Source organism: Phoenix dactylifera, chromosome 9 (genome assembly GCF_051530095.1).
Source record: "Phoenix dactylifera cultivar Ajwa chromosome 9, Ajwa_hap1_PhDact_Kaust_v1.1, whole genome shotgun sequence".
NCBI classification, from domain to species: Eukaryota; Viridiplantae; Streptophyta; class Magnoliopsida; order Arecales; family Arecaceae; genus Phoenix; species Phoenix dactylifera.
In genome coordinates this window covers 33237345-33263108 of record NC_143198.1, presented here as the reverse complement: position 1 = coordinate 33263108, position 25764 = coordinate 33237345, and the positions used below count along the sequence as shown (strand labels likewise).

At 37.4% G+C, this 25764-nt stretch overlaps 2 protein-coding genes across 3 annotated transcripts; one reads left to right on the top strand and one right to left on the bottom strand.

Moving 5' to 3' along the window:
- Nucleotides 1–515: 515 nt before the first annotated feature.
- Nucleotides 516–1524, top strand: LOC103720949 (uncharacterized). The gene has a single exon (XM_008810933.6). It carries the CDS (start codon nt 663–665, stop codon nt 1329–1331), a length of 669 nt encoding a protein of 222 aa, XP_008809155.2. The 5' UTR covers nt 516–662; the 3' UTR covers nt 1332–1524.
- A 2704-nt stretch (nt 1525–4228) lies between these two features.
- LOC103720943 (N-terminal acetyltransferase A complex auxiliary subunit NAA15-like) lies at nt 4229–24938 on the bottom strand. Of its 2 annotated transcripts, none has more exons than XR_015969168.2 (26): nt 24670–24927; nt 22445–22523; nt 20351–20433; nt 20100–20249; nt 19580–19695; nt 16301–16406; nt 14118–14189; nt 13799–13914; nt 12378–12510; nt 11379–11456; nt 11161–11214; nt 10978–11048; nt 9916–9970; nt 9719–9814; nt 8709–8837; nt 8511–8593; nt 8198–8428; nt 7190–7322; nt 6997–7107; nt 6583–6714; nt 5884–5940; nt 5702–5799; nt 5526–5584; nt 5332–5448; nt 5143–5243; nt 4229–5003 (listed from the first exon to the last, which is right to left on the bottom strand). XR_015969168.2 is itself a non-coding variant. In XM_008810923.6 (26 exons), the coding sequence occupies exons 1-26, from the start codon at nt 24718–24720 to the stop codon at nt 4804–4806; spliced, it is 2706 nt and encodes a 901-aa protein (XP_008809145.5). In that variant the 5' UTR covers nt 24721–24938; the 3' UTR covers nt 4229–4803. The 2 variants fall into 2 exon arrangements, 1 of the variants encoding a protein (XP_008809145.5); XM_008810923.6 differs by having other exon boundaries at nt 5337–5448; nt 24670–24938.
- Between the last annotated feature and the right edge of the window lie 826 nt (nt 24939–25764).

The window sequence follows — 25764 nt, the reverse complement described above, 5'->3', positions numbered from 1 at the left end:
CCCATAATGCAGCTGGTTGGTGGTCAGATCAGCTCGTCTCTCTCTTCAGCTTAAGAGTCTTAGACTCATTTTTTGTAAGCTAATTTTTACAGATTTAGTCAGGTCTCATTTTTTGTGACTCACATCTCTGTCCTAGTTTTGATGTCCAAGTCTCCGATGGAACTGAGTTTTGTGTATACGGGTTGAGTCAAAGACGAGCCTTGTACGTATTCAGAAATGTATCTACTCGAGTTATTCGAGCCTGGATCGACCAAGATTAAAAATACAACAATAGTAGAACGGGTCCAGGTCCTAATGTAGGGTGGAAGATCACGCCATTCACAGCATCAAAGCTTAGCCAAAATAAAGTTCCTTCTAGATGAATTAGGCTTAATTGCATCCGGTCCATAGCCCATAAGCTACAAGCATGCGCATCACGCACAAATCCAGACACTTGGGCCCCAACCAAGCCAGCGGCTCACTTCTACTCCTTCACAGAATTGAACCTGGCTTCGAGGACAAACAACGGTCGACTTTTTAAACCCCCCTCTTCTCCGACCAATCCAAACCCCCACCATTTCTGGCAACCAAATTTCCTTTTCCATCTTCCCTGTTTCTCTCACTTTCCCAAAACCCCATATCAATTCTTTCTTGGTTTTTTCCTCCATCTTCCCAGTCTTACAATGGCAGAACAAAGAGATAACCATGTCGTCGAAATCCCAGTCGATATCGAGCCCCAGAAGCAAAGCCTCTTTGCTGATGCCGCCCTTGGCGCGATCCAACACCACCCCCTAACCGAAATCTCCAAGAGCCCCGGCCACCTTCTCCTCCTCAAGCTCTGGCAGAGGGAGGAAGACCTCCATGGGCACCGCATTGGAGCAATCGAGGCCCGGCTGGAGACCATCAGGCGCGGGGCCTTCCAGCTCTGCTGCCTCTACTTCGCCTTCCATGGAATCTCTCTCACCCTCCTTTTCACCTCCTCGGTTAACCAGTCGGAGGATCGCAGGGCGTGCAAGAACTGGTGGGTCCCTTCCTGCTTGTCCCTTCTCACCTCGCTTGTTTTGGTTTGTACGGTGCAGATAAAGATCTGCGGATATTGGAAGGTCTCGAGGCATTTGCAGAGGGAGAGAGCCGACGGGCGGGCCCTCACGAGGTCCATTCAGGAGTTGAGGATGAAAGGCGCCAGCTTTGATCTGTCCAAGGAGCCGCAGACCTCGAAAAGAATGAAGAGCTCAAGCGTAGAGATCAAATGGAGGCCTCTCCGGTGGTGCTCCCAGAATCTTGTGACCATATGTCTTCTCTGCTTCACGGGGATGATCTTTCCAGCTTGCAAGTTCATACCCTGCGGCTAGGATGGTTTCTTGAATCAAAATGAGGATTCTTTTATTTATTTATCTATCTATTCCGGGGTTTTATTTATTTATTTATTTATTATTTCGGGGCAGCACTGAGTGCCCTGATGATCACATACCCTTAGAGTTGATCTTTTTTTCCTGCCTTTGGACAGAATCAAGTCAATATATGTCATTTTTTTTATTGATACAATAGTTTTGCCTTTGAACTTCACTTAATTCCGTAATTTTTTCTTCTGCCAACAGTTGGGTCTGTATTAGGATTTTCTTTGTCCGAGGATTTATGGCAATTGGAGCCTGATAGGTTCATGATTTTATGTTCACTAAGAAGCTTTGTTATATGCTTCTCAAGCAAGAGGAATTGAGAAAGCTCTTCTGTATAAATATCTGATCTTTTCCATCTCTTTACTAATTTCAAAATTCTTTCTTTTTTGTTTATCGCTGACATCCGGTTGGACAATACGAGTAATCCTTTGATTGGACTGTACTTGATTTTTCAGACAAAATTCTGCTATCAGCTTCATCTTTAAGTGGCTTACATGTCTAAAAAATTTGAATCCCAGACAGTTCTATTCTTTAATCTTTGAGATATTGCACTCCAACATTAAAGTAGTAAGGAGGCCATGGGAGAAACTCAATTATGATCTTGAGGACATGATTCAAGGTCCAGCAACTAATCAGGTCGAGGAATAGTGAATTATGGAAAATTATATGCAATATTTGGGCTATTCATTCCCTCATGGAAATTGTCAGGCCCAGCCTCATTGTGAAGCATACATAGCTTGTTTCCTTGTGATGAAGATCCACCTTCGACTAGTGCTTTGCTTTCCATTAATAATATGAGCAACTAGTGGCTTTATGCTGTTATCAATCATTTCCAGCGTTTACTTTTTCAGTTTCAGTAAATGGTTTTTAGTTTTCCAAGATGAATGAGAAAAAATTCTTTTTATGCTTCTGTATATAACACAGCCTTTTGTGTCATGATGCATTTGCATATATTTCTATTTTTAGGGGTAAAGATTTCTTTATGCCATCTAGTGGTTGGTATCATTTAATCTTATTTCATTCTCTACTTATTTCAGCTTTCAGTTGTATTATCTTGTGATTTTAACCTTGTGAGTTGTTTATTGTTTGTTGTCGCTATTAGGACGTAATCCACAAATCTTATCCTATTCATTTGGCATGTCGATTGAATTTTTCTGCACTCATTTCAATCTTGACTCATGTTCGCCTCCCTTGCTTGCTTTCTTAGATCCTTCTCATTATTTCTATTTGGTCTTTTCCATCCAGCCTCCTATGCTTTTAAGACCCTTTAATCAAAATCTGAATCACCTTCCTTATTAGAATCTTCTATGACCTTCATTGACAAATCCATATCAAATATTTTCATAAGTGCGAAATAAGCATGCATGTGTAGGTCGAAAGAAGAAGGTTCCAGCTGTTGCGGATAGTAGTGACAATGTAAGGTTCCTTTTGTTTTATTCTCGTTTAGTTTTATTTTTGGTTGCATCATCTTTGCTGCCTCTTTGAAGTGCTCAGACTATTGAAATATAGTCTTCTGGTCTCGAACCATAGGTTTGTTTGTCTTGGATACTATTTGCTCTTTTGCCGATATCAGGTAAAGTATGTGAACAGCATGAAGCTTCATGACCTCTCCAAGTGGTTCTTTATGGAGAGGTTAAATCCATTCTGCCTGCCTTTGTCAATGATATGCCTGCATAACTATTCCTTGCACATGGCAGTCGATTTGAAGATTGAATCATTTATAGCGAACTTCCTTGTTGAAAAAAAAAAGAAATTTCATGCACATTATGCAACTAAGGGGTGCGGTCACTTGCCAGATTCATACACACACAGCTGTTTGCTGCTCAACCAAATTTAAAATTAATTTGTAAAGCGTAAATACAAGCAGGAATAGAAATTTATTTGAACAAGAAGTGGCACCATGCCATGCTCATTGAGTGGTTTTGCTTCTTGAGGTTGCATGGTTGAAATTGGAGTCAAAACACTAAGATTTCTTAAACATCTTATGGTTTCTTTATCATAAGGTTTTAATACCTTGACATGATGCAAGAGAGGAAACACTTCTGCACTCTCAAATGGATCCTTGCTCAATGTGATCAGATAAAGTTAAAACCAAGCCACTTCTACTCCTTCACAGAATTGAACCTGGCTTCGAGGACAAACAGTCGGGTCCTCTTTGATACCCTTATTCTGCCATTGAACCTTAATGATTCCCAGGCATTTATGCCCTGTATTCAAATTATAAAGATGAAACATTAAGACTGGCAATCCACACCATTGACATCAAGATTCAAAGTGCCCAAAAGAATATCTTAAAATATTCCCCTACGCAGGCATCATATTAGTTGTCCCGAATCCCAATATGTACTTACACTGGAAACAAAACAATATTGTCCCCACGGCAAAGGGCTTTCCTTTTCTTACCGTTATAAGACAAATGTTTAAAAAACACGCACTTTGGAAGAGAGTGCAAGCAAAAGTAACAGGACATCAAAAAAAATTGGCAGAATACTGACTTTATTGGGTGCATTCGTACTCGTCAGGTATGAGTCACCTGCCCTAACAAATAACAACAAAAAAAAAAAAAGGCAGGTTCAATGCAACAAGACTATATCAATTTCTCTGTGTTGGAGGAATTATTCACCGCAAACACCATGAGAATTGTACCAAAAAAAAAAACACCCTGAGAATTCTAGTTCATGCACCTGATGTTGAAAAGATTTCACACGTATTATCGGAAAAAAGAAAAGATATCACACACGAAACTCAGGCTAGTCATTCCATCTTCAGTGCTATAGATCCAACAAATCATATATACAATCCAGGCATTGCCATTTGCCACCCCCATGTAATAATAAAATGGTCCAAAGGAATGATGAATGCATGACTTGTCATTTAAAGCTCAGATTTGACATTTTTTCATCTTTGAAGACCAAATTACTAATACAGCAAAAAAAAGTTCTTGCCAAAATTTTTAATTGAACGGCAACACAGATTACACAGATATGGTGGTCCATAAGAAGAGCTGAATACAACCAGACAATTACCATCAACCCACTGCTTAAAGAGTATCATGCTTAAGAGCAGGCAGACCGCTCAGCCTGCAGGCATAACAAGCTCCCAGCTACTTTAACTCACCATCACCATTAGCTGATTGAATGATGAAAGGTAAAGATTCCCTTCCACCATGTTCAAGATGAGAACTAATAATACAATTAACCGGCTAATGAGTGATACACAGAGCCACTTGAGATGTTGGTCTCAAATCAATTGCATCCCTTACTGCAATGTGCTGACACAAGTCCCAGAGCAGTGCTCTTGTGAGAGCATTCTTCTGTTTCTTCCCCATGCGCAGCAGGATTCTACATGTGCAACTCTTGCTCTGTGTATCAATCAAGCTCCTCTAAACTCCAGTGCACGTGTTAGCCCAAAAGAACATGCTATACTATTAAATGGTAAGGTCCTTGAAGGCCTGCAATTTTCCATTCAACGAGTGAGATTCTTCGCTTTTAGTTTCTTGATAGGCCAGAACTCCATTTTCTGGTGCATTCTGCACGTTGTGATTTACAGAAAAAGCAACAGCTGAGCTCCTGCAGCCTCCAAAATATGTCGAGTATGGAAAATATTCTGCACATCGTGCTTTCCATCCTACAGAGGAAGAAAATATAATAAAGCAAATGGTAGAAAGATATTCTGTACCTTGTAAATCAAACTCCTATGATTTTAAAAATGCTGCAGCACAAATATAAAAGGCTTAATGTGAACTTGATGCAGTAAAGGCACTTACTGGAAGCAGCATTTTCATCGATAAAGACTGTTTTGAGCAATTTGTGGACTGCAATACAGTCTTCAAGTTTCCATTCCCTGACTGGACCTAGCGCTCCATTCCTAACGTGAATTGAAGGACCATTTCATTTTTGCTTCAAAATTTGCAGAATGTATGCTGAATATATGACTATTCACAAATCAGGAGAACCTTACACTGGTGCCAGTTTGTTTGGCGAATCTTCAATTAGCTTAATTGCCTCAAGCTTCTTTTCTGGCTCCAGAACAAGTAGCATTTCTGCAGCTGCAGCTCTATGCATCAAAGAATCTGTTGGCCCATACAACTTGAATCAACACCACTATGGATTTTAATTTAAGAAAACACATAAAGAGCGAGAACAAAACCTTTGTGCTTCTCAAGGAAAGATTGGTTAATTACATTAAGTGACTTGCCGTGCAACTGACTGCAAAAGAAAAGACCTCTAAGAACCATGTAAATTTGGGGAAAAAAGGAAGAGGAGAGAGAGGGGGGGGGGGGGGGGGGGGGTGCGCGGGTGGGGTGCACGGCATGCCGTGGTAACCTTATGTTTGGTAGTTCTGCTTCTAAGACATTCCAAATTAGTATCGCTGAGTCTGTCACTGGGGCAGGAAAGCTGCTAACTTTATGAAAGAATCTTATCTGTGAAAAAGCATGTCCAGATAAGCCATGGAAATAACCAGAGCACTTGGCTTTAGGCATGTTGAAACTTTCAGGGTGACATACCAAACACCTGTGGCAATCAGGATTATTCTCATCCAACTTAAGCAGCTGCTTGACAGCCTGAAAATATAAAAGCATTAAGATAAAAGAGATAAAAGATAAGTAGTTATACAAGCACATAAAGTAAGGCCTCAGTTAATGTAATTGAAGATATGAAAAGTGCACCAATGACTTTGCATGTTTGATACAACAGGAGACAAGCCTCATGGAACTCAAGCACATTAAGCAAATGAACCTAATTCAGGGCTTCTGTTTTACTCATGACCACAAATTTAAGTTTGGTCAGTACTTGCAAAGATCCAAGATTACAGCTGAGACTAGCTATTTCAGCTGTTTTGACACCTGAATTTTGCTTTTTTCCGTCACATTGACTGAGTCATGTATATAGATGACTCAGGTTATATTCAATTGTACAATAACAGACATGGAATACTTCTTTTCTTAGTTCATTTCAACACGTAACTAGGAAAATACCTGAAACTATCTAAATAAAACTAACCATATTTCCAAGCATTTGGAAGATGCATAAATATCAAGGCCTAAAGAGAATTAGATGATTAACTAATTGACTGCATGCACACACATCACATATATCTTGAACAGGTGTCAAGTATCAAGGAATGTAAAACCCAAGAAAAACATTCTAGCTAAACTGGGTGGCGTAAATGAGAATACAGCATTTGCTGTTGAATATGGAGTTACCTGAAAAGCAAGCAAAATCTTTTGTTTTCTCATGTTTAGCTCGAAAGAAAGTATATGTGTTTCCAACGAGCTTGCTGAGTTATTTTGGAGCAACTTCAAATACTTTGTAGCTTCCAATAATGGATCCTCAACCTGCCTTACAAAATAACATATCAACACACTTATTCAGATGATAACTGTGTGGTGCCAACCACTTGAAAGTTGCTTAACATGATAATTTGAGTAACAACTGCCTCAACAACTGTATGTATGTTCAGAAAAACTGGCTGCTGGTCCAGAGATATGAGACATTTCATACCACAGAGAGAGTTTATATATTCGAGTGCACACAAAAGAAGGGGTTGGAGGGGTTTTTCAGCAAGAGTGATAAAACACAGGACTCGGATTAACACAAAATCCAAATTAAACAATTACCTGCAATAACTTTTCCCCATGAGGATCTACATCAACTGATCTGGTATGTTGTCGCTTGCCAGGTTTTGATGTGCTGGAAGAAGTTTCCTCCTCAGTTTTTTCGTCAGCCTCCTGAAAGATATTGAGGATATTATCATGGAAAACATCTAAATTGTCAAATTTTTAAGATGGAAAAAAGAAGTAATGAGAGTACTTTTTTTGCACGAGCTTCAGCTTTTTTTTGTTTTTGTCTCAGTTTCTTTCTTTGTGAAGGAGGCAACCTTGACATTTCATCACCCTCTTCTGTTGTTGCTCTGATTGGAAAATCATGCAACTTCATATAGCATCTACACTTATGCAAGTAATATATAATTAATCACTTTTTCTAAAAGTTGCATGAAAAGACAGATGTACACAAAAAACCACAAAACAGTATAGCACAAGCTAACTGAAGTCGTTTCTTTAAAGCAAAGTAGGAATTAATCCGTCATTCAACTTCCAGTATCATATAGCATAATAAATGACTCCAGTGAGCTTCAGCACTTCTGTTACATTCAACATTTAAATTCTTAGAGAACAAACGGTAGAAAATTTCCAGCAACTTCCTAAAGATCTTGAACAGGAAAATCATGCCCCCTGTTGTTTTTGTAATCCAAATTTCAGCACATCATACATTTTAAAAGCTATACCAAGAACCAAACACCCAGTAGAAGGAAAATACAAGCAATGAGATTAAATGCTTAGAAAGAAAATAAGAATGTGAAGCAAGACCAATGCTTCATAGAGATATTAAACATGGCAAGACGACATGCAGCTAATATACAAGGGAATGGATGAAAACAGGGCAGCCAACATCAGGGGAAAGAATTATTTTCAAGCATGCAGAACTGGTTACCAACAACTGTTATCTCAGCTGGTCGTTGCCATCCTCTCCAAATGCGAGGTCTCAGGTTCAAACCTGAGTGGTGGTGAATAACCACCGTATTCTCAAAAAACAGAAAAAAAAAAAGGGAAGAAGAGAACTGATTAAGAAACAAGCACATAGTATAAGTGTATAACTAAATCAAATCAGACTACACTTGTAGATAAATAAGACAGCATTGATCCAAATATTAGTAAAAATTTTATTGCTAATACTCAAGATTACAGTGAACAAGATTGCAGGATAAATTCAATAATTTAGTTAAATAAATATCCAAAATATACAAAACGGCAGCTTCACCTGATAACTCCTGCTGCAGCTTTATGAAAGTACTCATGTGAATGCAACTTATCTTGAAACTTCAGCATTGACACATAAGCACGCAGAGTCATTTTACGTAGACAATAAGAATGGAAGTCAAATTGGTCCTCAGTCATGTCTGCATAATGCTTCTCAACAGCCAAGAACTTTTTCAGAGCTCGCCCAAGATCACCTTGGCGAAAGTAACTCTCACCAGAAGCAAGTTCATACCTTCCCACAATGCATGAATCATATAAAAATAGCATAAATGAAAATGCTTAAAACTTAAAGACAGAGGGTAACAAAAACACACCACATGCACTGCATGTCATGCAAGTTATTGTGCTGATCTCCATCCTTGGTAAATAACACAGCTGTCTTCTCTGCTAACCCAACCTTCACCAAACAAAGACTCCAAGAAAACTTAGTTTCGGATACGAAAAAAATACAGGCTGTACAATAAGCATTGTTGAACGCAGGAGAAGTCCAGTTTTTGGATCTTTTAATTTACCTGATCAGCTTGAAGCATACGCATGACACATTCACTGTTTAAGTAACGGTCAGCAAGATCCATAGACCTAGCTTCATCTGCCAAAGAAGCAGCAGCAGCTAAATCACCTGCATGTTTTAATATTCTTCCCTGTAAACAGAACGATAGTATGTTAATGTAGAAGATGATTGATTTATTTTTTAAATTTAAGGAGCTTAACATCATTACACTTGTTATACAAGCACATGACCAAGGACTTTACCATTTAGTAGTATACTACAATTGCCAGACTTCAATGATCCTTACTTCTCAAGCTTGTTGAAATTAAACAATTCATGATCAATAAGAAGTCAAACATAGAAACACTCAAGTAGTAGCTCAGACGAATTCAGATGAACTGAACCATGATGATCAAAGGAGATATAAGATGTAATGGTCAAACCTCATTTGTTGATGGTTCTTAATCAGTTCTGCTTAAATACCTTGCAGAACATGTCTGATGCCAATTGAATTTTATTTTTTTCGAAAAAAGAGAGGAAATTAGAACTTAAGAGTTAGTTCTGGTATGAAAAATCCCCATTTTTATCAGATAACATAAAAGGCAAAGAAGAAATCTGAAAATGATGTCAAAGAAAAGTAGCTTAGTGATTTAGGAGACTAGTGTAGTGAGATGGGAAAGAAATGAAGGGATTACATATTTGAAATTGGGGCAAGGAGGAAGGTCAAAAGTAAAGAAGTGGCATAAACTTGTAAAATCAGCATATTCAGGTAGCACAGAACAAGCATGATAAGTTTAAGAACATTTGAATTTTCTTATAAATGCAGATGCAGGAGTCGTCGTTTTATTAAAGCGTATGCACCATGCAGGATTTAGAACAGAAATATAACAACTATACGACCAGAACAGATTTAACTGAATAAAGATGCTTGCACATGGTACTACTCATTCAGAAAATACTGCAAAGCATTACATAGTCAAGAATGGTCAATAATTTTGAGAAAGATCAATAACTCAAAGATAGGTGACAAACCTTGACCGAATATAAATCAATCACGGTTGGAGTGTGTTCAATAGCCTCATCAATTTTAGCCAGTGCAATAGCATGTTGACCCCGCCTGTCAAAGTGCTGCACCAAATACAATGGCCTAGATGACAGCTGAAGAATATGCACTACATAATTTGTAGTAAAAAATATAGTTAAAAGCCACAAAGTCGCAAAAGCCAAACCTGGGAAACCAAAAGCAAAGTCCACACAAGAGTTGAAGGAGGCTCCTTTCGTGTCCTAAGATCAGAATAAGAATTAGATCATTTTTGCCAATTTAAACTTTAACTGCAGTGCAGATTAAACATATGTACCTGAAAGGAATATAACAGAATTTGCAGTGATTAAGCAGTAATTTCAACAACATAGTAAATGGACCACGGTTAAGCAAGAAACACCTTGGGCTTGACAATCAATCAGGATCCATTTTAAGAAGAGAACAAAGAATACAGAAAAAGTATTCACACTACTGGCTGTTATAAATGTCATAACAATCAGAACCATTTAAATGAACCTCGTCAACCACACCTCAACATTTGTGCTTGTTTCAGAACAGGTGATCCATCGTAGGAACCTTCCTAACTTTTCTCTCGCTGCTTCAATAAATATCATGGTCCCCATCCTCTCTTTTTCCAAAGCCTTCCCTTTACGAGTTATCATTTGTAAATTAAATTGGTCAGCTCTACTATAGCTCTTGCTGCATGCAATCAAAAAGTTTGCTACTACCAAATGATCTAAAAACATCTATAGTTTGTAATCATTCTGGGGCAAAATTTTGAAGTGATAGGATCTGAGAGGATGTTGAACTAACTAAATATAAGCAGCAACCCAACGCATCTGATTGAATTTAATAGCACCATCAATTATAAAATTCAACCAAATTTCATAGTTGCTTCCTCTCAAATTTTAGGGCCTATCTTTTCATTGGAGTAGAGGACATTCAAATACATGCAACAAACTCATACTGACTCCCTTGGCATGTTAGAAAGACAAAGATGGCTTGGACGAATCATACAACATTATAATTAACCATGTATGACTAAACAATTATTAAATAGTTTGCAGTTCATTCAATCTAGACATTTGTGGCTAGTTTAATTGAACAATATGATACCTTCCAGGGTCCCAACTAAAACAACTCAACATGATATGGTTCTACCATTCCATTCAAACTTTAGAAGTTAGTTTAAAATGTAAGTTCACAATGATTCCAAAACACCACGACATAACAGCAGTCCCAGGATTACCTTCCAGGAAAGGATCCTGTCATTCTAATTGAATCTTCCAGCTGAAGAAATAACTCCTCAAGAATGCATGCCTGCCAAGAGGGTTCAGAAGTTTCGCACATTAAGTTTCCTTTACACAATCTATAATCTTGAAAAAGAAATGTGTTTAATACTTTATGCTGCATGACAAACAAATCAGCAAACCTTGCCAGGGTGGTCGTACAAGGGGCTAAGATCAGAGAACAGTGAAGGAACCCCCTGAATGAGTATAAGAAAAATAACTGTGTCAGCTATAATTGTTTACCATATGTTTAATAGAAAGTGAAATGATGAGAAATACACAGCTCACAAAGAAGCATAATCCAGCACAAAACAGTGCATACAACTACAATAAGTTTATGGGAGAAAAAAATCCGTATTACCTTAGTTAATAGAGGCCTAACATAGCAGTCTGCTGCCTCCCGAAAGTTGTCGCCTTCTAAAAAATCAAGTGGTATTCGCTGAGCAAAGAAAAAAAAAAGACACTAAATATTGTAGTAATTATAAGTAGAATATTACCCAGATTGAAAGACAGGCATGATATGGAAAACAGTAGTATAGATTAAAGGAAAAAACATGTGTTGCTCAAATGAGAGGCTCACCTAACCGGTTTAAGAAAATGCCGAAAATGACAGACTATAAAAACCAGAGCCCCTTATCCTTATGCATTCACTACTTTGCTCGTAATAGTCATGCATACATTGCCCCCACAAACTCCCAATTGAAGACCTATAATTTAAGTTCTAGAACATGACTGATAACGGTAACAAGCACAAAGTATTGAATTACGACAACCACAAAGTATTCCTATTAAGTAAAGTTATGCCTATCTTCCTGCATGGTTCTAACGCCTTCAAATGATGGGGAGAAAACAAAGTGTCAAATTTATTCCATATTTTCTTTGTACAGTTGATCATTTTTTCTATGCTATTAATAAGTTTGAAGCTATTACCTAAATATAGCACCAGATCATTGTCAGAGGTAGCCATTCTTTGGATCAAGAGTCTGAATCCAGTTGTATACTATTACATGCTCAACAAGGCATGCTTTGAGCTTTTCCTTTTGATAAGAATACCCTATATGATTCTCACTCGCTTCAAACTAAACAAGTTGATAATTAAAGAACGTGGTCTAAATAAGTTGTTGCTTTGATTGAATATTTAATCCCCCAAAAATAATGACCAAAAATTTTGATCTCAAATCATGAATTTACAATCAACAACCATGATAGGCAGTCACATTAAATAGATTGGACAGAACTCTCCACTATGTACCAAAAATGATCTTTTAAAGTTGAAACAAGTATGATTTAACACAGAATAAACAGCACATAAAATGAGACCAGGATCCTGGGCTAAAGATAATAAGGAAGAACAGTTTACCTTAACAGCAGATGACCAACTGTATTGCTCCTTAAGTGATTTATAAAATGCATCTAATCTTTCAATTTCATCAGATGTATATTGACCTTTTTCAGAATATAAACCAAGGCATTTTTGCAGGCCTATAAAGTACCTGAATAAAATAAGTAACAACAATCAGTCAAGTTATGACTTACGCCCTGCTTGATTATTTTTGTAGACTTAAAGCTAGCAACTTTAGTCCTTCGACAGTTCAACTTCATGTCGCAATATCATGCACATGTATATAACAACTAAACTAGAGCTACTGAAACTGTTGCAACTGATAAAACTTTTTAAGCTAGAGCACCAGGTGCTAAAAAGAGCATTGCAAGACCATTGTACAGGTTTCCCTTCTCCCTAGAGGTGAAAATATGACAAAAACCAGCCATGGAATGAGCTGACTCTTCATATAGACATATGTCATGTCGCGTAAAGCCAACCATTGAAGGCAGATTACTGACTGGACTGACCCACACAAAAATGTTTATCAAACAGCACATTTATCCACTTGGTTCTAAAGTACCTTTGAGGTGATTGCACTACACAAATTTCACACAATGTAATACTCATCATAATCGGTTGTTTGCTGGTCGTTAAACAAAATACTTTCCTTCAGAGCATTGCTGTCTTATTGGAACCAATATACCAGGTGTGTTATCCATGTATTCTTTAAATCTGATATGCCCACTTTGCAAATTTCTCAATTACCAGCTAACTGTATTCTTTAACTAGTTTGATCAATAAAGAAGAAAAAACCTGTACAAGTACTGAACAAACAGTATCTACATATCCAATTGGCACGATGGAAAAACAGGTCAAACATATATGATTTATGTTCACACAATTAGTTACACAATTTGATTCGGTCAATCCTCCCACTATGATGATGTTTAAGGTAAATATTTGAAGAGCATGTCACAGCAAAAAAAAAATACAATGTTCCAGACTTCCAATTAATAATAAGGCAATGCGGTCATACATGATACCCCAACTAAAATCATTAAAAAGCATAAGAAAGAGAAATTGGAAGTGTCATTGACAATTTTGTTTCTGATAGGAAAAGAAACTACAAGCAACAGTGAAAATCTTGCAGATAAACTTAAAGGTTTAACCTGCTTTTACATGAAGATTAGCCGCAATAAGAAAAGAATCTAAGAATACCCACAGCAGGATCAATCAGTGACGCAAATAGCTAGACCGCTAAAGGCATTTAGTAGGCAATTCAAAATTGCTCAACTTTTATAAAATTAAAAAATGCAAAAAAAATATTATTCTGCATGATGAGTACAAATAAAAATATTTTACAATATCAACAATTTTGTGAAAAATCAAAAAATTTCTCCCATTCAGATTATAAAAGCTCATCTCAACCTGAAGTGAGAAATAACCAAACAACTTACCTATAATTGTCGGAATTCATAAAGAGCAGGGACCTATATATTTTCTCTCCTTCCTCTAGGCAACCAAGTTTCACTAGTATAGATGCCATTTGTTCCCTGTATGCTAATTTGTCAACCTGATGAGACATTAGCAAGAAAGTCGTATTAACAAGAAAGCAGATAATGAGAATATGCAGAAGCAACTGCTTTTTGCTGCAAGTGTAATGACTAATATAAAATTAGGCACCTATCTACATAATGTTGTCTTTTCTGTTAAACACATTTGGTCCACACAGCATTACATATTCAACAACTTAAGTAACATAATGAATGCACCTACAATTTTGGCCTCTTTCTTGTGCATTTCCTCAAGCGCTTTTTTGAGCAACCCACGTTCCTCTAACAAAGATATCTGCATTAAATTACTTTTAAGTGCAAGCACAAAATCCACAAGATAACTTAGTGAAGACATAAGAAATCTCCATATCAATATAAAGGCTAAAAACAAAAAACAGAGCACAGATATAGATAGCATTGAACATGCACGTGACAATCTACTAATAGACAGTGAAAAATTCTTGGAAAACTGTGTCTTAAGCATGAAAAAAAAGATGCATTAATCAACTTAAAAGGTTAAAAACTTCTCGGAATGAAAGATTGTCATGCAATATATAGATATCCAGAGGTGTAAAAATCAAGGTGTTCCTTGACTGTAACTTTCAGCAAAAGACCTACAAATTTATATAAGCAAAAGATTCATAAACCAAATAAATAAAGACATTTCTTGTTCATTATCTCAGCCTGAAGTAAAACCAGCTTCCTGAATTATTAGAGTCATAAAAGTATGGTCGCACTGCTAAATCAACTATCTAGTTGAGCACCAAACCAAAAGGAGAACCACATTCCATTGGTGAGAGCCAGCTTCGCAAATCTATCTTTGCCATTCTTTCCTATCTAGAGTTAATTCCATTTTACAATAAGTCTCTGGTTATTTAAGATCAGAGCCACTTGTCAAGAAAGAATGTTCGCACCATCCTCAACTTTTAACTTCATAATTTAGTATGTTAGTCATCACAGGTTAACTTTAATTCTTCTAAATTAACATGAACATATGGTCCAAATCAGGGTAAGCCAAATCATGCTAAACCGTCCAGTTTGCGGCGTACCAAACTAGACCAGTTGGTTACCAGCACGGTCGAAACAGGTTATAAAAGACCGGCCATGTTCGAATCCCTAATCCCTTGTTTGAAGCCTTGGTTGCTCGGTCATGTTTGAATACCTAATCCCCATGAGTCCGGTGACCGGGACGACGGCAACAGCACTCCAATCTTGTTCAATGCCTGTGGTGAGTTATGTGAATGCCCTAATCCCCTATTTGAAGCCTTGATCGCTCAATTTCTCTCTCTCTCCCCCTCCCTCTATCTCTCTCAATCCCTATCGCTGGATCTGAAGCTCTCGAAGCTCCCCATCGATGGCTCAAAGCTCCTTGGCCTCTCTCCCTCCCTCCCTCTCCCTATCCCTCCCTCTCTCTCTCTTCCTTGCTCTCGTTCTCCCTCTCCCCCTCCCTCTCGTTGTTTTGGTACGCTCCAGCACACTACAATACAAACTCGTACCGTACTAAACTAGTTGCCAACCAGTACAAGCCCCAGTATAGGTTCGATAGACCTTGATCTAAATCATGTATATTAACAACCAAAGCTCTCATAATTTTAAAGAATAGTATGATAATTTTGCCCATGCCAACATATCTTGCCCTTCTAAATCATTCTTAAAAATCCTTACTCTAACAGACTGAACAATATCCAGCTCCCCTAACCAAAGCTTGGAGTTTCTATTGAATTAGTTCCTTAAGGTGATCCTCATTAACTAACTCTCAACATACTCTTTATTTTTCACGAATTTCGCCGTAATCACCAAAGTTATGTGATTCTAAATGCGTCAGATATGACCTACTCATGGAGCATGTGGTTCTCCTAATGTTTAAAGTTCCCTTTGAATCCATCAGAGATTCTCACAAGCCTAACCCACTTTGAACTACATAAGCCACATAAATACGACTACTTTTTTATTCCCAAGATGAATAAGTAGTGTTTCAAACATTAGCATTCACCATTTTTTCCTGTAAGATACCATGGTTCATGCTAGTTGATCGTGAGAAAGATCTAAATAATTTGATATATGGTTTAACTACTGTATCTATTTGCAGATCAAATTTTCCATGTGCAATAAGCAAAAAATTTATTTCAATGTGCAGTAAACAAAAGCATTTCAAGTTCTTTCCAAGAACTAGAACAATGATGATGTAGCCTTTTTTCACGACATCACACTGGTGCACTATGCTAATAGCTAAAATCTTGCTCATAACAAAATGCTAGAGTGCTTATGATAAAGTGGGAATTATTAGTTGTGCCATCAATTTCTTTTGTAAAAGAAAAGAAAACAACGAGAAGTTATAGCAAAATATATGGAGGTCTTGAAGTTACATCCTAAAAAAACAACAGTAAATAATAACATATTAATTACCTTATACAAGAGCATTTCGCCATGTTCATAGCGCTCGTTGTCTGGAGGATAATCATCTTCTAGTGTCCCTTCATAAGCCTCTAAGATATCTATCGCCTTTGAAACACTAAAATACATGCATAATAAGAATAAAAAATCAAGTACAGTAATATATTCTACAATGAAGAAAAGATGTCAACAATCATTAATGATCAAAATTTACTTCTAAGGTGACGTGTACATGTGGTATAGATGGTAAAATAAGAAGTTTATTACACATAGAAGATATTCTACCATCCTTACCATTACAACCTCGGTATCAGGACAGCACAAAAACAAGACTGCAAGTCAGCTATTACCATTAGTGGTATGAATACTAACAACATAGGAGTAGTAGTATGCATTACCGGGGATGCTAGGTTCCAAGTTTATTCTCCTTAAAGCCTCGTTTGGTTCGCGGGAAGCATTTTTCCTCCTAGAAATATGATTTCTGGAAAGAAGATTCCTAGAAAGAGAATGCCTGGGAATGTACTTTTGGCATGTTTGGTTAAACATAGAAAAGTGATAGATTTCCAGAGGGCTTATGTTTGGTTGACCACCTACTTTTCTGAAAAAGTTATGTGTAATTCCTATTATACCCTTCATAAAAATTAGGTCTTTAATGCCTCTTTAATGCTGAAGGGTCTTTTTGGGAAAAAACAAAGATGGAGTGATTCTCGCCTCATGGGAAAGTAACTTTCTCATGTTTCTCATGGGAAAGACTTTTCCATGAAATGTGGGAATCATATTCCCATGGGAATGCAACTTTTCCATCTCTCTTCTTTGAAAACTCCAACCAAACAAGAGGCATCTCATTACTTTCCCGTTGACTACACTTTTCCTCCTCCTTTTCCCGCGAACCAAACGAGCCCTAAGTGGGTAGGGAAAGAGAGGGGATGATAAAGAAGAACATCAAAGTAAGTTCACGCAAGCTTCATAAATGGGTGCTAGGCTAGCGCATATATGGGATAAATGAAGAACAAAAAACAGTATGAAACAAAAGTTCTTCAAGTAGATTGTGCTAGGTAAACAAGACATGTCAAGCAAGTTAACGATGCAATAAATATGGAAGCTAAGATATATATCACTGCATGCATTAGTATTGCTCTTTAAGAGGATTTGAAACATTGTAAGAACTCCTATAAAATCGATCCAATATATCAGCCCAACAAGAAAATGCAATAAATAAACCTTCCATGGTTTTCATGTTTATAATGATTAAAACAAGAAAGTAAATGTGGTTAATAGTGTTGCTGAATAATAATAGACACATTTTTAATGAATTTGATCTCCACCAGCACCACAAAGTGTTTTCACATATAGAATTATTCATGAAAGCGAAAAAAAGGCATTCCTGATCTTTATTAAAATGATATTTAAACAAGTTACAATTCAAAAAAAGGCATTCTAGCGCACGATGCTTCTACCACTGTGGGGTATGGGGAGGGTCAGATGTAGGCAGCCTTGCCCCGGTGTGCAAAGAGTCCGTTTCTGTATTTCAAACCCATGACACCCAAGTCACAATGGAGCAACCTAACGATTGTGCCAAGGCCCGCCTTCTACTAAAAATTTCAACCAGATCAAAAATAATTTGATCTAATCTGCTTGTCATGTATGTATTTTTTAAGATTCTCAGTACTTTTACACAGCATTAAGCAATGGCCTTGCAAGATTCAGGCAAGCTTTCGAATGTAAAGTGCAAGAGTGGAGGAAGGTTGAAACCGGAGAAGATACAAGGGATCACCAATGAATTGACTTCAGGTCTTACAGAACCCATGAAAAAGGTGATCTCATTCCTGCTGAAAAAAAGAATTTACGGACACTGCTGGGTCTACATAAAATTCCACAAATTACATCAAAAACTAAGTATAGGACTGGGCAAACAAAATTGCCATCTAGATGATCTGAGGTACTTATTTCTACTACTTACATTGAATTATGGCTCCAGAAAGCAACCAGCTCACATATCAAAAGATAAAGTCCAAAACATCTCTGCTACCTTGAAGAGAATTTCAATGACAGAAACAGAAGCAACTTCACATTTGTAATATTCTAATTTAAAAGGACAGTTCGGCGGGCAATTTCATATCCCATAATGTTAAATGGTGATGGTAAAAAACATGGAAAAAAATGAAACAAGGCATTTATCATGCCATACTTGATGGAACAATGTCAAAATTCTTAAAACGCAGGAGCTACTGCCAAGGGCAATAAATATTTCCCTAAAACTAGATCACAAATAACTATTTATATCAAGGTCCGCTGTACTGGTACCGGTAGGCCGGTGGCCTACCAGACCGGTACGGTATCGGTTCGGAATGATACCGAACCGTCTGTTGCCTACAACCGCATGGGAGCGCGTGCGGGTGCATTGCATTAAATGCCACTCTATGACAGCCGGTGTCGATTTGCTCTTGTACCGGCTGATACGGGCTTTCTGGACCGGTACGGTACGTGCTGAACCGGCCGATATGGGCTGGCTCAGCATACCTCGATTTATATAGTGTTTAAAACTTTAAATAGTTATTTATAGAGTGTTTTTTGTTATTTATAATTATCTTTTGCTCTGTACCTCTCTGTGGAGCTAGCTTGTGACCAAGCAGAAAACCAAAATCGCAATCACAGATTCATCATGGAGTAACAAAAGTATGAACACAACCATCCATGTGTCATAGCAAAAAAGATAAAGCATCAGAACTGATCCTACATGCGGTTCCATAGACAGTCTGGAAGGATAAAAAAAACAGTTGAAGATTATAAAATTTGATCCAGCACAGATGGACTGAAACCTGAAAAAAGTTAAAATTGTAATTATGGAAATGCGTTATTCATTTCTAAGGTGTACTGAGCTAATGTTTTGATGGTCACATTTCTCGTCTTTGTGCAATCTGTTGTTGATCCCCATTTCTTTGATTATGCTGCTTGCAAATATAAGCTTAAATAGTTACAGCAAGGCTCTCCAATTATGTAAATAGGAAATCAATGAGAGGTATTGTTTATGTGTCCCTCTCACTCAAATCTACCACCTGTAATAATTTTACATCATCCTAAAAAACAAGAAAATGACTTGCGCATGATACTAAATTTCTAGCAGAACATTTTTTTTTAAAAAAAAAGTATACTTGGTGACTCAATTCATAATGGAAACCAAATATCAATGTTTCACTCAACCTATAAAGAAGAGATGGCCAAGTGATAATGTAACTTGAACCAATGATTTTGCTCAATAATCAGAAAGATGATACAAGAAATAAGACTTACTTGGAACTCAAGTGATGAGAAACAGCAAATCCAATCCAGTTCATTCGATGATTTGGTTTCAATGTCAGAAGTTGTTGTCTGGTTTCAATAAACCCTGTATGATCCCGCATTTGAGCCTGCATAAATGAAAAGGATGGATTAACAGAAATATCAATACAATAGGTATTTGAACAAATCTATCTGTAATATTGGGATTCTGCTACGCCAAGACAATATGTAATAAGTTATGGAGGAAGTGAACAGGGTATTAGTTATAGATAAAGGACAAGTTAGAACATTACTGTTGTGTATTGACCTGATGAACAACAAAAAAATAAACGGTCAAAAATTGTGATTTCTAAAGTCATATCATGAAAGGCTATGAGTTTTGGTAAAGTTATATATTACAATATGGAGAATCACAATGAAGATGCAATGCAAAAAAGCAATATAGCATTCATTTGATGAAATGAAAATTCCTCTTACTAAACAAAAATTCCATACAAGGAAACAATAACAAAGTCAGCCATCCCATATCCACCTGTAAGAGTGATAAGTCTCGCAGAATTTCAATATTGTCAGGATCAATCTTCAAAGCATTTCTATAGCATTTTATTGCTTCTCTGTATTCTCTGTCTGATCGATAGAGCAGACCATAAACATGCCAACACACGTGACTTTTAAGATCATTCTGCAAATAGGTGAAAGAATTACCACAAGAGATGTTTCATTGAAAATAGAATACATCAAAAAAGGAACTTCTTTACTGAGTCAACAAAACAAGAAATGAACCTTGAGGCCACGGCGAACAAGTTCATATGCTTCGGATTTTCGATCCATGCAGTTCAACGTCAATCCCTTCATCGACAAGGTTTCTAGTAGCAGAGAAAAAACAGAATGCATCAATGAAGTTGCATTAATGATGAAAACATTTTACACCGAAATTCCACTGAGAAGCTCCCAATTAAATGTCAGCATAAATGGTCACAACTGGTGATGATATGAAATCTCAGATTCATAATTTATGGTTTTGTTTAATGCATAAAAGGATGAGCAAAGAGTGTAAAGGAAGATACTTTAAGCACTTGGAATACATCAAGAATATTCAAAGAAGTTAACATGATATCAAAAAACAAGACAACTTAGTTTCGAAGTCTTGAAAGATTGATTGAAACCCTCCATCAAAGATTTGCGTGCAGTTTTCATAAGCTTTTAGCACTAACATAGTTGCAGCACAGAAATGGTACACAAACATCATGCTATCTATATGGCCCAACTACTTCAATAACACTCCTAAACGATAAGCAAACACAAAATTTAAGCAACCGAAGCGTATCATAATATTTCAGCTCACATGGGCATCACATAGTAGTTCCAACGAATAAAAGAGCCAGCAGCCAGTTAAGAAAATGCCAGCCAATGCAAAGCCGTTCACAGCTGACGAATCAACCATACCATTTCTGAAAACCAGTTTCAGATTTGTCTGGATCACTCAAGCATCTGTAACTTAGAAAATCAAACAACCCACATCTAACTGATACTATAAAATTCCACTTCTTATTTCATAACCAGAGACTAGGAGTTGGACTGCATTTTACTCAACCTCCTACTGAGAAGAAACAAAGAATAACTTTTAACATCTGAATCTCACAGTTTGAAAGTGGAAAGGTGCGGTAGTTAATTCAGACACCAGAAGTGGAATCCACTTGGTTCAGTTGCTTTTGGATGCCTCCCTATTTCCCCTTCTGAGTAGAACCAAATTTCCCTTTTCCTCTTTCCCTCGCGTGTTTGGCCAGCCCATACATTTCTTTTTTATGATTTGAAGTGACTGCCAAAACTGAGCAGCCAGACACTCCTAGGCCACCTTTAAAGTCGAGTATAGCTTAGTGAACAGGCCTACCTACAAATAAATAATATGTCAAAACAGAATCCCATGATCGCTTAATAGTTAACCTCCCTAGTCCATTTAAATGAAACCTAAATCTGCATTTAACCTCCTAAATCATGAATAAATCAGGCCTAAAACCCGCTAACACTTGAACTACAACAAACCACCTTGATCCTTTAAAATTTCACACACATTCATTCCTTCTTTCGCAACCACTAGGATATCTTCCCCCAGATGACATCAAATATTTCCACCCCTACTAACAAACATATCTAATTTCTATTTGGAGATGAACCAGCTGTACGTTTTCCATTTCGTAACCTTATTTATTAAGTAGACTCTCCTTAAATTTCAGAAAGGACTCAAACTTGTGTGTTTATATATCGCATTTACATGTTTGCAAAGCATCACAGTCAATTTTGAGGTGATGGAATATTCTATAAAAAGCCAACTGTTTATTGGCAATCATTTGTTAAACACATATAAAAGAATTTAACCACCGAATAATAGAAACTAAAGAAACAATCTTTAGAACAAAGATTTTCAAGTTTAATGTGTTCTTGATCTTTGATCTGTAAGAGATATTGAACCACACAGAAGTACCAGAAGAGGACATTGATGGAGGGACAACATAGGAAGTTGTGTGATATATTGATGTACTTAGTAAATTAATTATAGCAATTAACAAGTTAACTTCAATTACAAAAAACAACAGGAATTCCCAATATTAAAAGAGTATATTGCACAGAACATTCTATTTCTTTTTCATGACATTAGAATAAAATTCTGCCAAAAAAAACTTATAAAAGTTTCAACAACTTTAACAGAATTTTCTGAATCAAATAAGCCAAAACATACTGCAAGGCTTTAATGTATCGAGAACAACACTGAAATTACTGAATAAAGAGGTAAAAAAAAAAAAGATATGCACCCAATATATCTCAGAAACTAGAAGTGGCAAAAAATATTTTTTTTCCGTATGCCAATTATAAGCATACCTCCATGTTCAGGAAACTTTTTCAATACGGCATCTGCAGCCTTCAGCCCCTTCTTGTATTGTTTGGTTTCATAAGATTTCTGCATTAGAAAAAGAAAAAAAAATACATATGTATATGCGTGTATACATAAACTGCTAGACAATTAGCAGATAAACTAAATTTGATTGATGTTCTCAAATCTGGTTTATAGTGGTTACTCTTTATAGTTGTTTATATAGCCAGAGAAGAGAAATTGCACAATCAAATTTGCAGATTTCACTGTTAAATATGTATATGCGCACAAGGTGAAAGTAGCATCCAAATTTTTTTTTTGAAGTTACATAAAAGTCCTTATGAACCAAATAAAACATTATTTTAATGCATTTTCAGAATTCACTCCACCAACTTTTCCAATCCAAAATTCATGGCATACATCATAGCTTGTAGTCTGCAAATAAAACCCCCATATCACCATAAAATTTCCAACAGATATTAGAACTGATATTGTGGAAAGGACGACTTCAGCCAAGCTTGTAGGGTCTACTATTGTTGAATGGCTTTTTGCTGACTATTTTCTTAATATAGGCTTATGTATCTCTGTTTGTATTTTCAGTATGTTGTTGCTTTTTGGAGGTCATTTGCTGTGCCTATCCCCCTCCAACTAGGTAGATTAAGTACTTTGATCTATTTAGAAGGGAAGAAAATATAATGACATGGATGAATATAAGAAACATTAAACTACCCATGGGTATGGATTGTGTCAGAAATTCAGTCATTCTATCATAAACTTTTTCCAGTTAGGGATTTTGATTGGTGACTGGATTCAAAGGCTGCAAAAGGACTGTTTTTCCTTAATTTTATATTGAGGGCTGTTTAGGTAGTAAAACTTGTCACCGACCAGAATTTAGGACCGATATACTAAATGTCAGCAAAATAGCACTGATGATAATTGTAGTACTCGTCACACACTTCGCCTGTTCGTGCAAGTTTTCTCGCTTTGAGACAAAGCAATTGTGAAGGTAACAAGATGCTTTAGAAAAGAAATGAAAGTTGAATGGATATCTGGAACTGCTACTAGAAGCAATTAACAAAGTGCCATGATAATTTTCCAGCAAGGAGGAAAAGATGACTAAGATGTAAAATGTTCACAAAGTAATACCAAAAGAAATTAATGGTCAAGAAAGAGCAGGTTGTAGCACCTGCTCCATGTAGAAAAACAATTTAGTAAAATTAAAAAAAAAGAAATTTTGGGTGTTTTCCACATAAAAATTCTCAACTGCAGGGGGAGAGAATGCATTCATTTGGGAAAAATGGTAGTGCATGAATCCTTCTCATAGTCAGAATTAGTAGCACAGGACCCACTACATGAAATTCTTTGCAGTATATCCTTGTCATTGACAATAGCAATGCATGCAAAGCGTATTAACTAAATTCTCCCTTTGAAGATTGAATTTTGCAGCCAATGGAGCATTCTTAAGTAAAACTTCCAGGCGTTAATGATCAGCAAAAACACTTCTTTGTTTTTTTATATCTCATAGTACTTCGCCCAAAAGATAGGCATGCAATACCAACAAAGATTTTTCAAGGATGCAAAGGCATAATGGACAGGCAAACCGCCAGCCATGTGGTAGGTGCTCTGTCATTACTTTCAGTAAATTGACTGCAAACAATTTTGAAAGCAACCCCTGACAGTGTATCTTTATATTTCATGAGGAAAGACCAATTTCGATTCAGAATTAAATACGTTCAAACAAGATTCTTGCAACGAGATCCTCACTATGAAAGGTACCTATCTCGGTCCTCAGCTCAAGACATACCCCAATCAAGCAGAAGAAATCAAAACGGAGCCATGATAGGAATATAAACATTCGAGAGCTATATCAGGCGCCAATTGCTGCAGAAGATTCTACCTAGAGCTCAAGCATGCCAAGAATCAACAAAAACTCATCAACTTTGTGAAATGCATCACAACCATCTCAAAAATCCAGTTCAAACTAAAAAAGAACTCATTCTTTTCACACTCGTGGCAATCAAGAATCGGGGAAGCTTCAAGAAACCGATTTTCTATCAAAGAAACAAATAACCTAGCATCGAAACCGTCAGAAACACTACCTCGAAGCAACTCCCTGAAAACAGATAAGGCTTACAATTGCGACAAGAACGTACCGATGCGGATTGAATCGAACTAGAAAGAATCAAGGAAGGAAGTGAGGGAAAGAGAGGACAGAGGAGTCCTTGGAGCTTACGACGATGACTTTGAATAGATTCGCCTCCTTTGGGGGGAGAGAGGACCCCATCTCCGGCGGAACCGCGGCAGAAAACCCTAGCGGGGAGAGAGGGGGGGGGGGCGTGGGAGGGGGGTAGAGAAGACGATGGGAGTCTAGAGAAGGACTCGCCCTTCAGAGATCAGCGACCCAGAGCGATCGAGGGGGTAAATAATATTTTGGGCTGGCTGCAACCCTACCCTTCGAACCAAGCCGGCCGACGACGAAAAGACAGAGCCTGGTCGACTCCCGACACCGGCTCACTTTAAAACGGTGCGGCTCGCGAGACCGGCCGGGCTGGGTCCGATACCTCTCGGACCATTTGATGGTCGGACGAAACATCGACCGCAGATCACCGTTAAATCGATGCTCCAAACGGCGTGATTACACGTCGCGTATGCCTCACGCACGTCTGCGAGCGATACGCGACCATCACTACGTCGGACCGTCGAATGGTACGACCAGTGCTGGAGCTAAACCTGGTGCCCAGAATGGATTTGATGAGTGGATCGATGATCGCTTGGTTTGGTTGGCTATAAAACGCGTGCATGAGTAAAACGCTGATGGTGATGATCCTGTTGGCACATTTAGATTACGGTGTTCCTCGCTCTGATAGGTTCTTCAGTCAGTGAATGGTTCGATCTCATTAACATTCCTTTCTATCGGTTTTCTTTATAGTTTCCAACGTTGACCATAATTTTAGGCCAGTGAACTTCACAGGAAAATTTCCCAAAAGTACTCGGTCAGCCAATTTCTAGGACACTTCGTAGCCGGGCAATGGAAGCGGCACAAAGCATCAGAGTCCATGGCCGAACCTGTCGGTACCTACGTTAAACTTTCGTGGGAGTTTCTTAGAACACACGTTACTACGAAGAACACCAAACAAACTAGCTATTTGCACTCGAATGTTTTTTCAGAAAAGAAAAGAGATAAGAAAATAATATTTTTATAAAATAAATTTTTTATGTTTCATGGATAAAAGAAAATCGTGAAGGATATAAAAAAAGCTCCTTGTTCATCGGTTAGAAATTGAGATACTTTTTGTTTTCCAAAACTATCATTAAGCCATCAAAATTA

What these genes read in the sequence shown, in the direction of transcription:
- LOC103720949 (XM_008810933.6), top strand. Translation starts at nt 663, where the DNA reads ATGGCAGAACAAAGAGATAACCATGTCGTCGAAATCCCAGTCGATATC.
- LOC103720943 (XM_008810923.6), bottom strand. Translation starts at nt 24,720, where the DNA reads ATGGGGTCCTCTCTCCCCCCAAAGGAGGCGAATCTATTCAAAGTCATC. An exon ending in TCTCATCACTTGAGTTCCAA is followed by an intron (nt 16,407 to 19,579) that starts GTAAGTCTTATT and finishes CATGTATTTTAG; the next exon opens with TGTTTCAAAGGCGATAGATA. An exon ending in CCAAACAAACTGGCACCAGT is followed by an intron (nt 5,244 to 5,336) that starts GTAAGGTTCTCC and finishes AATTCACGTTAG; the next exon opens with GAATGGAGCGCTAGGTCCAG.